Source organism: Rhipicephalus sanguineus, unplaced genomic scaffold, assembly GCF_013339695.2.
Source record: "Rhipicephalus sanguineus isolate Rsan-2018 unplaced genomic scaffold, BIME_Rsan_1.4 Seq196, whole genome shotgun sequence".
NCBI classification, from domain to species: domain Eukaryota; kingdom Metazoa; phylum Arthropoda; class Arachnida; order Ixodida; family Ixodidae; genus Rhipicephalus; species Rhipicephalus sanguineus.
In genome coordinates, this window is record NW_023614738.1 from 26,604 (window position 1) to 39,063 (window position 12,460).

General features: G+C 47.1%; 1 protein-coding gene across 2 annotated transcripts in view; it reads right to left on the reverse strand.

Annotated features, from left to right (window-relative positions):
* Positions 1-596: 596 nt before the first annotated feature.
* The window catches only part of LOC119376693 (cytospin-A), a 30,591-nt gene continuing 18,727 nt past the window's right edge, over positions 597-12,460 (reverse strand). Inside the window, exons 5-7 of one of the 2 annotated variants that reach the window (XM_037646444.2) lie at positions 3,470-3,618; positions 2,106-2,391; positions 597-1,375 (exon numbers count right to left, since the gene is read on the reverse strand). In XM_037646444.2, coding sequence (XP_037502372.1) covers positions 1,157-1,375; positions 2,106-2,391; positions 3,470-3,618 — 654 coding nt within the window. In that variant the 3' untranslated portion in view covers positions 597-1,156. The remainder of the gene's footprint in view (positions 1,376-2,105; positions 2,392-3,469; positions 3,619-12,460) is intronic. The other variant, XM_037646445.2, reaches the window with a different exon arrangement.

Genomic DNA, 12,460 nt, shown 5'->3' on the forward strand with positions numbered 1-12,460 from the left:
CTCGCTTATGACTGTGGTAGTGCGGAGCTTCGGCACTTCGTTTTCACTTAGCCTCTACCGAACTTTGGCACGCTCCTTCGCGGCGCTACGCGCTCGGCACGCTTCGAGGGTAGCCTGCATATAGTATTTGCTCGTGTATAACCCACGTGTATAACTCGCCTATTGACGCAAAGCCGCCTTCATTGCGTTGCCGTGAAGCCAACTTGCGCAACGAAATTCGCGTATAACCCGCACCCCGAGTTTAGCGCTAAATTTTCTGTATATTTTGTGCGTGTTATACGCGAGAAAATACATTCACACGGTGTGCCGCCAAGTGCGTCCGAGTTAGCGACAGTTAAATGCAAAGGACAATGCATGCGCTTGCCGGGACCAAAGGACGAGTCATGATCATCAGATATTCCTAACTTTTGTGGTATATAGATGAAATTTCGCTGCAACGAAATTCCGCGACAACGAACTTTTTCGCGCGTCCCGTCAATTTCGTTGTAGCGGGATTTGACTGTATAACGAGGTTTGAGTGTACCCTCATGTACGGTATAAAGCCTTGGTTGTAAGTCAGCGCTTGGTCCGTCTCTTTCACTGCCCTGTGTTTCGCGCACTTTCTTGTTTCGCTGACAAATTGCTCTTTCACAATACCAAATCACCACACTTGCCGCACGAACACGCTTAGCAATCGAGAAAACGCACATAAAGAAAATGCAGGTGGCGATGCCACCTTGAATTTCCCGCACCAATCGCAGTGACGTCATGGATTTTGACGCCATCTGGTAGGGGCTATGTAGTTCTTGATCGGTAAGTATGAAGTACATTGTCGTCTGAAGGGGATAGAGACTTAATGTAACAAGTTTCAAGAAATTTCATTGAGCCAATGTGACCAAAATACGAAAAAAACCGTAGTGAAATCCGTGATGTCACCTGTGAAGGTTTCGGCACAAAGTTCAAGGATGGAACTTTGACCTTGATTTCCTCTTCCACTAATAAACTTATGGAGGTGAAATTAACAACAGTAGAGCTTTCAGAGCATAACTTATCTGTCTAAACTGATTCACTGTTTTCACTGTAGTGTCCCTTCAAGAATTAAAGAAGTTTTGGTTGGTGATATCTTCCACTTCACACAAAAACATGCGCACACAAACATGTACACACACGCCTGCACTCACTCCAGAATTGGTGCAGCGTTATCACCCTCTCCGTGTGGGCCTGCAGAGGCAGAGGCAGCCTGGGCTGCCTCGAGTGCCGCTTGCAGCAGGGAGACACGGTGAGCCAGGCCCTGGAGATCTCGCTGATGGTCCTGGGCTTCGCGTGAGGCCACTTCCAGCGATGCCTGCAGCTGGTCCACTTGGCCACGCAGCACTGTCTGCTCTTCATGCGCTTTCTGCCAGTGTGAAACATGTCAATATTTATGAGCACACTCTCCTCATTAATGGATAAGGCGAGCTATGACAGCAAAATCCAACCATCGGCCATTATCCTGAATGAGAACTTTTGATCAGAACAAGTGTACTTTAAAGAAGGGTACTCTACAGAACTTGGATCGCTGGTTTATGATGCATACCATCTGTAGATGTGGCTAGAGTGGGGTGTGCTTCACAGGTGGTATTTTTGTAGGGCTAAAGAGTACAGTAATGCCTCGTCAAACGACAGCTGCTAGGTAGAAAAATGGCAGTACACATTAACCAGCAATACGCCTTAACTGGTCACTACGGTATACTACAGTAACACTGCTTTTATAGAAAACCAGTGCTGCATTCATCATGGGAACGAAAAATTTAATTCCCCAGTTTAGCATTACAAAGCAACACAGGTTACTTTTTATATAGCAAAAGATACAAAGAGGCAATATGAGCTGATACAGACAATTAAGATTTATTTAACATGTATCCAATTCAAGGCACTTAGAGCAGCTTTGCATTCCATTTGCAATAGCCATGAAATGAACCATAGCCAATAACCAAACTTGCAACCTTGTGCTAAACAGCCAAACGCCACTGAGCTACTATGGCAAGAGATGGCAACGTGGGCAGCCAGTGGCTCAAAGGTTTGGCATGTATGGGAATTAAGCAAAGCAATTTCAGACAGAACCGAACAAGAGTGCATGAGCATACCTTGAGCAGCTCCACATAGTGCTGCTCCCTCGAAAGTTGTGCTTCCACTGCTGGCGTGGATGAAGATGACGAGGCTTGTGGAGGTGGGGACGCATGGCCAAAGAGCAGCGCACGCAGGTGGTCATTGTGCGATCGGCACTCCTCCAGTTTCTCCGTCTGTGAGCACAGTGACTCGAGCAAAAGCGCCTTTTCATCGCAGCAGCGCTCGTTCTCCAGCTGAAGGTCAGTCAACTGGTCCTGCAGGTCCGTCAGCTCTTGCAGTGTCGCCTGGAGCTCCTCATTGGTGCTGCGTTTCAAACAAGATGCTTGTACTAGCTGTACATCCCCGTAATGTACCCCCATTTCCTAGCTCTTCCTTCTAGTCTACTGATGGATTCATTCATCTGAACATCGCCTATGAAAAAGCATGGCGTAGCATTAGGAATGCTTGGCTTCAATTCTTATACCAGCTAGTAAATGAACGTTACAATATTAACATTTCTGATATAGTTACTTTGTCTTCAGGGTACTCATGACAGCCAGTGCAAACAAGACATGAAACACAAGACAGTACACGACACAGACGCTGAGCCTGTGTCGTGTACTTTCTTGTTTGCGCTGGCTGTCATGAGTATGTTAAGCAGGATGGAATACTGGGCGAGTTGGTGCAGATTCATCGTGGCTAACAGCACGAAAAACACAGATGAAGACGAGAAGTGGACACAGCACAGCGCTGCCGTGTCCACTTTTTGTCTTCGTCTCCGTTTTTCACGCTGTTAGCCACGATGAGTATGTTCCAACTAGCCATATTTCCTACATTCTTCCACTTCTGGGTACGCCACGAGACAGAGGCATCAGTTAACAATTTCACGAATCTAAATAAAAAAACAATTGTTTTAAATCTTCCTTTTTCCAAAGAACTGTAAGTGAATGGAATAACTTGACTAATACCAAAGTTACTCAGCCTTTGCTTTCTTCATTTGCTGCTGTCTGTTAATTATGTCGCAAGCTCAAATATAACCCCCTTCATTAATTTTCTTGTTTGCCGATTTTTATCTAAACATTATTTGTATAAGCATTGTGCATGTTCTGTCAGTATTCTTTAGGATCAATGTATTGCATTTTGCTTTGTTCTGTTGCCGACATTTGTATCATGCTATATTGTTACTTTCACCCTGCTAAAATCCATTTGGGGGATTGCAGTATCTGTAAATAAATAAATAACTAAATAAATAAAAGAGTAACTTTGACATGAGGGGTATTCATAACGACCGTTAGTTCAATCCCAAGTCGCACTTTACATCACGCCATGTCCAAACCATGATCCAACCCCCCTCAACACTTCTGGACACAAGCATGCTACTCAGAGCAAAAGCAGTGGGCACCTGTAGTGTGTCTCCTCCATCTGCATGATGCGGTCCTGGAGGCAGGCAACAGACATCTCGCTCAAGCTGCTGGTGCTGGCCTTGTCCCACTCCAGCCGACTGCCACTGGGGCAAGCGTCGTCCGACAGGGCACCGTCCACAGATTTGGCCTGCACAACGTGTTGGACTGGTTGTATCATAACTTTGCGTAACCACACAGTTTCCTACAAAGACTGCAAGAGGGCACTAGGGTCTAAAAGAGCTGCAAGCACTTACAGCCATTCAGTCAGCAAGAGTGGTGAATGATTAGTGGAGCCAGCGCCTCCTCTATTTTTCTGTGCCTGGGCGAAGGAGCAGAGCGCAATGGGAACCGACCGTCGGCGCTAGTGCGGCTTTTAGCCGCCGGGCGCCGCCGCCGTAGTAGACCCGCCGACGCGTCGTCTCTCGCGGAAACAAATGCCGCGGCTGCATTCGAAGCTGCTATATGGTTCAATTTGGGGCTGTATTCGCGTTGTTTAAAGTATAATTAAAACTTGCAAACTGGAATCGTGAAGCACTTGGCGTTCTGGGCAACCAGCCCATTTCGAAGGCATGTGTCTTTCGCAGCTATTTGATCGAGACGCTCGCGCGTCGTCTGCTAGCCCGATTCCAGAGAACGCATGCCAGTGATGCACAGAAAACTGTTTTGTCACCGTTACGTTCGCTGACTGAGAGTCGGTTTTTGACTGTCTGAAAGTCGATTTTCGAAAGCAGCATTTGCCAAGATCTAATATTGAAATCTTGGGTGCTTAAAGTTCCCCGATACGTGCTACCTTCTACTGGTGTAGTACACTGCGCGCAAGCCTGGAGTTCATGCGCTAAATAGCATGAAATGTAACCAGACTGCTTCCAGGGATATACGTGATCGCCCGTTCCCTTCGTAAACTAGAGTAGCCCTTCCAGAGTGCCCTTCGTAAAGCTTTTGAGAATTACATTTGTTGCCACCGGGAGAAAGCAACAGCTGGTGCCAGAAAAAAAGGAACTACGCCAAGTGATTCCACCATTTCTGAGCTTAAAACAGTTAAATCGTGGTGGTACGAAAAACAAACAAAAAGAGCTACATATGCCGCGCTCTTCCTGCAACACTGACCGATGTGTGTGAACAGACGTTGTCGTTCAAGTATAAAATCGTAGTGCCGACTCTCAACTTGAGCCAATGTCTTTGTATTTGTAGACGGATTGTGTAGCCTCAGTATCTGGCTCCTCAGGTATCTCGGAGGGAGGCAGGGAATGTTCAATACATTGACTGAAAGAAAAAGAAGAAGATGGCTTTCGCCTTTCAGTCGTCTTAGATGAATGTATAAGGGACCCTGTGAGATTTTTTTCTTTAACAATAAAGGGAAATAAAAAAAGACAATCGTGATTTCTTTCAGTTCCATTTGCAGAGAGGAACAAACCAGTATGACATACTAAAGCATTGGGGCGGTTGCAATAGCCTGAAATAGAAAATAAAACGCGAATACTATCAAACTTGAGTGAAAGTATAGAACCGGCAGCACGGACTGACAGACTGCCTGCGGAATACGTACAGCGGGGCCGGAAAGACACGCGAACATGCGGCATCTGCGTTCCTTGCTGTTTCGCATTTATTTTCAAGTGCTTATAGCCTGGATGATTGATGAAAAAGTCGACGTCATCCATTATACAATAAAAGACCATCTAGCGTCTTTTTATTGCCACCACGGTTAGAGCGTGATGAAAACAGCGCGCCGCTATGTTCATGTTTCTTTCCATCCCCCTGTACCTGTGAAAGCTTGCGTAGAAGCACAAATGCAATTAAACTCGGATGCAAACACGAATTCGTGAGCTTCATGATACGCGCGGCCGTTCAGCGCCAGCTTCCCGTAGTCTACTTGCACAGCGCCACCACGCGGCAGCGGCGAGCGGATGCGGAGCGCGCGCTCGACGGCCCGAGGAGGGCGTTCGCCCAGGCACTGAAAAATAGAGGAGGCGCTGGTGGAGCATAGAGATTTGCCTAAATTTTGTCTCTTCTAACAGCTTCACGAGTTTGCTAGTTGATCATTTGTGTGTTCTAAATGCAGAAATTCGCTATGACTATGCATGTGCACAGGGATTTATTGCCTACATACATCTATAAAAACCTGACTGTTTTGAAATTTAGAAAGATAAAGTATAATACATAACCCATAAAAAAGTCTGATCTCACTTACCTAGAGAATAGACAAATGCACATAGTCAAGCTTCGATGCAAGAAACAAAATATCACGAAGGAAATATGAAATCGTTGCCAACTATATAAGCATGTAACAAATTGCTATGTGCTTATAATGAAGATCAAATATAAAAAAATATGTGGGAAGTTTGCACTAAGTCGTGCAAGGCTTGGGATAGAGAAGCACGGGCCCTTCACCGCTCACTGGGCAACCAATTTCTCTATATTTCTCTAAAAAGCTGGGCAGCCTCCTTTGTTTCCCTTTCTCTTTCTTTATCCCTCTCTTTTCTTATCCTTCTTTATTTTTTCTTTCTCTCTCTCCTTTTCTTTCTATTTCTCTTTCTTCCCTATCTTTATCTCACTCTCTCTCTATTTTTCGCTTGCTTCCTCTTTCTATCTCTTTTCTCTCTATTTCTTTCTTCCTCTTTCTTTGATTCTTTCTCTTTCTGCATTTCTTTCTTTCTATTTCTCTGTTTCTCATTCTTTATATGCTATGCTTTACTCTCTCCCCTCCTCCTTACCCTCACTTCCCTTTTCTACCCCCTTACTACAGTCGAAACCCGCGATAACGAAATCCCGAGGGAACGAAATTCTCACCGCAACGAAATATTTTCGGAGCACCAGCGAACGCCCATAGGAGTCAATGCATTTCGTAACTCGCGACTACGAAAGATATTCATACTGCAGTCCCTCATTAACGAAATTTTTTAAAACACGAGCGCGCAAATAATCTACTCTCGCAACATTAACTACATTCGAAAACTGCTGAAATTCATTCATGCTACACTTAAATTGTGCGACTATCGCTACAGCGCACTTGAGGAGCAGCCGTCATCATTTTTACAAAAAAAGCATAAAGCTGGCGACAATGATGATGATGATGGCTTGCCGATACACCTGCTCGTTTTCGCGGACTGCGTAGCCAAATCCACATTCCTCATGGAGTTTCGTTCATTGGCTTAGCTCTGTGCTTGGCTTTGTCGGCTTTGTGCGCACATGGTCGCGTGTGTGGAGCTATTTGTGGAGCGTTTGCTTGGTCGCTTGGTGCAACGTGAACTGTGCGTTGCGATTGCTTCGTCCGATTTCACTGCCTCCGAAAATGCCGCCTCCAACGAAAAAGCGAAAGTTCATCACGCTGGAAGATAAGGCTGCAATCATCAGTGAGGTGGAAAAGGGCAGGAAAAAAATTGATATCGCCGAAGAATTCGGCGTTGCGTGCAGCTCGCTGTCCTCGATTCTGCGCTGATCCACGCTGATCCAGCGGAGCCGGAAGAAGGTTCGCCTGCAGGCGTACTTGATGACGTTACTAGTGACAGCGCAGTGCCGCCGTCACTGACCAGTGCATGAGGCAAACTTTGTGCCACGGCAAACGAGATTCCTGATGGAGAGGCATGAAATTGCTGCATGGTAAGGCCCGCCAAAGCAAACTTACTGACTTTTGGAAATAAAATGTGTTTTTTGTAAATTCCATGTCTTTTCTGCCGCATTCTCACGCCAACGAAATTCCCGCAAGAGCGAAGTTTTGTGCTTTCCCCGTCGATTTCGTTATTGCGGGTTTCAACTGTATTCGATACTATACAAGGCTATGCTATATTCTGTCAGCGTGCCTGGATAGCCGAGTGGTTAAGACGCTTGCCTTTGGATCGTGGGTACGCAGGTTCGAATCCCGCCACCTCATGGGGAATTTTTGTTCGCCAATATTTTCTCTTTCTTTATATCTTTCTTTCTTTCTGTTTCTCGAATAGGCAGCGCAAAGGCAACGAACACGGACACAAAAAAAGACGCAAACACAAGCGCTGTACTGCAACTGGTGATTTATTGTCGAAAGACCCGGCTTATGTATGTGAACCCGCGCATGCGCCCTCACAGCAGTGGATACGATGATGACCGAAAAACCCGAGGAAACCGCACAACAAACCGCACAAAATAAAGGCACAAAAAAAAAAAAAAATCAACAGAAAAAAATCAACAGAAAAAAACAACAAAAAACAAAAAAACACGTGGTTCTGATTAAAAAAAAAATGATGGCTTTTTTTTGTTGTTGTTGTGCCTTTATTTGTGCGGTTTCCTCGGGTTTTTCGGTCATCATCGTATCCACTGCTGTGAGGGCGCATGCGCGGGTTCACATACATAAGCCGGGTCTTTCGACAATAAATCACCAGTTGCAGTACAGCGCTTGTGTTTGCGTCTTTTTTTGTGTCCGTGTTCGTTGCCTTTGCGCTGCCTATTCGAGAATCATGGCTCACCAACTAGCCCATCAGTACATTTTAAGCAAGTTTTCTTTCTGTCTCTGTTTCTTTCTTTGCCCTCCTCCTAACCATCACATCTCTCCTTCGTTTTGTGCTTCCCCCTTGCTATACGCCAGACAAATCTGCGCACATGTTCAGGGAGCGAAGCAGAAGATGTAGAAGAGGACGAAGAGAGCGCGTGCGTTTCAAGATGATGATGATCATTTTGGGTCACGACACATTACGCCAAGCTAGAAGAACTTCACTGTCAAAAAATGCACTTCCTTATTGTATATTACTTACTACCCCTGAATGAGAATCAGCTGAACTCATCATTTTCACGGTAGCTGAACAATTGCTGCACTAAAGATTACTCTAAAATTTAAGAAAGAAGGGTAATGGACCGAGGGGTCCATTTCTTTGTTGGACACAACCTAATGAAGCCAAAGAAAGCATAGGGGAGATTATTTGTAGCTTTAAATTGTAGCGTAGTAATTATGATATAAATTGAAAGGAATTGAAGTGGAGAGAAAAGACAACTCGCTGCCAGTGGGTATCAATCCCAAAGGCTTCTCTCCTCTAGTAGTTTTTGTTGAAAAATTTATGATTATAATCACAGGTTCAATAAGCGAAAATGAACTTTAACCTCTGCCTGTGCGCTTCATACTGATTGTCTTTCTGGTGTTTTTTGTTAGCACAGCAGGCTTAAGTCAAAAGTCAATCTTTAGGAAAAACTCCATGTGGCTTTCATACAATGCGGATTTTCTAAAATATGGCAATGCACCTGCAGAAAAGCTGATTCATGCATGTCTAGTGCTATCGTTAACCCCTTTCAAACATCCATCATCATAATTAAGGGGGCAACACAGTACAAATGCAGCAATTTTCGCTCCGATGCACTTGTGTTCTAGTAATTTTTTAACCAGTCAAGGATATTCCAGCACAATTCCATCCACATCTTTACAGTAATACAGTAAAAGCTCATTAATTCGAATTTCAGGGCACTGGAAAAACCCTCCGAATTAACCGAATGCCGAATTATCGAAATTATCAAGAAAAGAATAAATAAATGTCTATTACATCATTTCACTTTCATTTTTTTTTAGAAATACGCAAATTCATTAATTATTTTGCATAAGAGCAGTGCAAAAGCCGCATTTTTCGTCCTTTGCGAATTCGTTCCCAATGTGAACGTGGCTCAAGAACCTCAATCTTAATCGAAACGTGCTCTGAAACCATTCCTTATTACGTATAACAACGCGATTGTTGATGACGACCACGCCTTTCTGAAAGCCAGTGGCCGTTTCGGCTGTTCACGGGCGCCGCTTTTGCTCCTTTGCATCGCATATTTACAGCGCTTCGCGCTCGGCGCGTTCCAAGGTTCGTCCAAATTAACCGGGTTGCGGCCAAATATGACCGAATTAACGAGAGTTTGATGCTGTCAAACAACACGCATGCTTGCCGGGACCAGAGAACACGTCCTAATTATACGATTTTCTGAATTAACGATTGTCAAATTAACGAGCTTTTACTGTATACTAAAATTTGTGTAGTATTTCAATGGGCTGGTAATGCCATGAATAAAAAATAATATTTATGCATGAGTTCACGCCTTAAAGGGGTCGTTAAAAGGAAATGAAGCTGCCCGGTTTTCCCTGCTTCAACAAGGATTAGACATGTCGATTCCGAAATATTTCGGCGCAATATTTAGTCCATAATTAATGACGCCCGTTTGAAATAGCAGTTTTCTTGGGCTCCTAAACAACCATGCAACACTACGAGCTGCCATAGGTAACATGTGACGTCATGATAAGGGAAGTTATAAACACTGTGTTAGCTTTCTTTTGCTCTAAAATAATAGATTTATATGAACCTAGTTAAGAAACAAATAACACAGCAACTTTTGCGCTCTGAGTTGTATACTGTGCAAGTACAGCACTTAATTGATCTGCTTGCTTCCGCTTTCAAGTACATCCGGGCTCCGTTATGTGTGTATTTTTGCCTTCGCTCGCATGGTGCAGCATCCCAGTTTTTTCTTTCTGGTTGCGTCAGGTTGTGTTTTACAGCGTGTTTTGAGTGGCTTAGTCCTCGCTATGCCAACTGTGTGCGTACGTCGTCAGAATCACAATCGAAACCGTATGATGCTACAAACCTCAGCTAACTATGGCTCAGCAAACATCGCTGCGTCGCCATGTTTTGTCGACAACAGAGACTTTTCATTGGCTGACTTAAAGTGACGTCAGCTGTACAGTTGAGGGGAATGTGAGCTGGGAAATCGTAATTATGCTTTCATAGTTAGTAAATGAACTCGGACGATTGTGGGGGTGCTGTCGGCCCCTGTGGAGTTGTCTGCGCCTAGTGGCGCACGCGCGCCTCGTGGATAGGCCGTCGGCGGCAGTGGCGCTGGGCACGCGAGCGTTGGGGTTTGCGCGTGAGCGACGACCGCGCCACCAGAGAGAAGCGAGCGAGCCCGCCGCGGCCGCCGGGGGGAAAAGGAAGTCTCTTGGGATTTGACGGGTGGCGTGGACGGGCGGCTTCCCGCGGTGGGTCCCGCTGGGGGACGATACCGCGGCTCGTTTCCCTCGGGGCCCCTCGTAGTGGTGAGTCGTGCGTCCTCGCGACGCCGCATTCGCGGTTATTGCTTGTCGTATGTTATGGTGTATTTCATGTGTTACGTTGTTGAGTGTGTGTTATGTTATCCAAGTATTCATTGTCCGCGTGTAATTGTTTTAGCGAGTGACTAGATTGTAAGAAGATTCGGCAGGCGAGCTCGCCGAATGTAAAAGCAGTGTGTAATAAACTTGAATGTGTTCGTTGAACCGACCGCGTCTGCTGTCTTCCGTGTGCTCTGAGAGCCGGCGATAATAAGAACACACGATCACGAAGTTAGATCCCACACTGGCTGCCCAACGTGGGGGCTCTTGGGGCATCGGACGACAGTTTTCACGGTTCGGGGCATCCTTTGCGTGAGCCGGGTTAGAGTAGGCCTAGGGGGGGACTGTCATCGCTACCGTTGGCGGCGTGCTTTCTTGAGAGCGATGAGATCGGGTGTTGTGGCATGTTTGAACTTGTCGGCCCGCTGGTGTTTTTCTTTTCTTTTTTTTTTTTTTGCTGTTTGCAAGTGGGGAGATTGGTTGTTGTGGCATGTTTGAACACGTCGGCACACTAAGAGTTCTTTTTCTTTTTTTTCTGTACGGAAGTTCATTTTATTTTTAAAAAAAACGTCGTTGAGTTTTCGGTACAAGCCATGTGGTCCGCATCATGGGAGAGCGAGGCATAGAGTACGTGGATTGTAGGAAAGCCCGAAGCGAGAGGTACGGAAGCCTCGTAGGTGGTCCGGGTTTCTGTAAATAGTTTCTTCTGTCTCTTTGACTCTGGGAGTCGCGGCTTGTGTAGCCGGGTGGCCAGGGGCCACGGGTGTCGTTGCTTCTGGTATTGCGGCTCGATGCCGGGGCGTCGTGACATCGTCCGGGACGATGGGCGCCGATCGCTCGGTAAGCTGCTGTGTGCAGCGAGCGCGTAGGGCCACCTCACGGAGCTGATGTCTCCTCGCGGCTGCCTCCTCTGCGCCTGTGCGGGGTGCTCGTTTGGATGCCGGTTGTTGTCGGGCGACTCGTTAGGCCTAAGGCTCTGCGGAGCCACCTGTCGCGCGGGGGACACAACCCGTTGGATCATGGCGATGAGGTGTTGCACTCTGCTTCCCTCGTTTAATTTAGCTTGCGTTTGCACAAATTAAGAAAAGCACCATTGGTTCACTTAAATTTGTCGTCTGCCACCGCCGATATCATTGCTAGCCGTTGCTACGTGGGCGCTGCGCCCGTGGCTCCCTTCCCTTTGTCCTGCGGCATCGTTCTGTCGAGTGTTTTGAATGTACGCAGCGGGATTGACGTAACCCGCGGCTGGCTGTCCCCTGCACGTCGTCTTCGCCGCTGGCCAGGAATGCGGTCGAGACATCTTGGGCAATGGACATGCCTGTGACCTGCGCAGCTGCCTTCAAGCTGGAGCCCTCTTGAGTGTTGCCCACAACCGGAGGATGTGTCGGTGCGAGCGACGCTCTCTCGCGCCGACGGTCACGTTGCCTTTGCGGTTCCGGGACTGAGGCCAAGCCGTCGAGCCAGTGCAGCGGTGTCGACCAGCGGCTGTGTCGCGGTGCACGGACATTCTTTGGGGACATTTAGGCCACATGTGTTGTTTTTCGTAGAGCTTGTGTAGCTGTTTGTTTTCAAGTTTTTTTTTTCGGGATATGTGTTGAATTAAAGTTGGGGGGATGTGGGGGTGCTGTCGGCCCCTGTGGAGTTGTCTGCGCCTAGTGGCGCACGCGCGCCTCGCGGATAGGCCGTCGGCGGCAGTGGCGCTGGGCTCGCGAGCGTTGCGGTTTGCGCGGTGAGCGACGGCCGCGCCACCGGAGAGAAGCGAGCGAGCCCGCCGCGGCCGCCGGGCGGGAAAAAGGAAGTCTCTTGGGATTTGACGGGTGGCGTGGACGGGCGGCTTCCCGCGGTAGGTCCCGCTGGGGGACGGTACTGCGGCTCGTTTCCCTCGGGGCCCCTCGTAGTGGTGAGTCGTGCGTCCTCG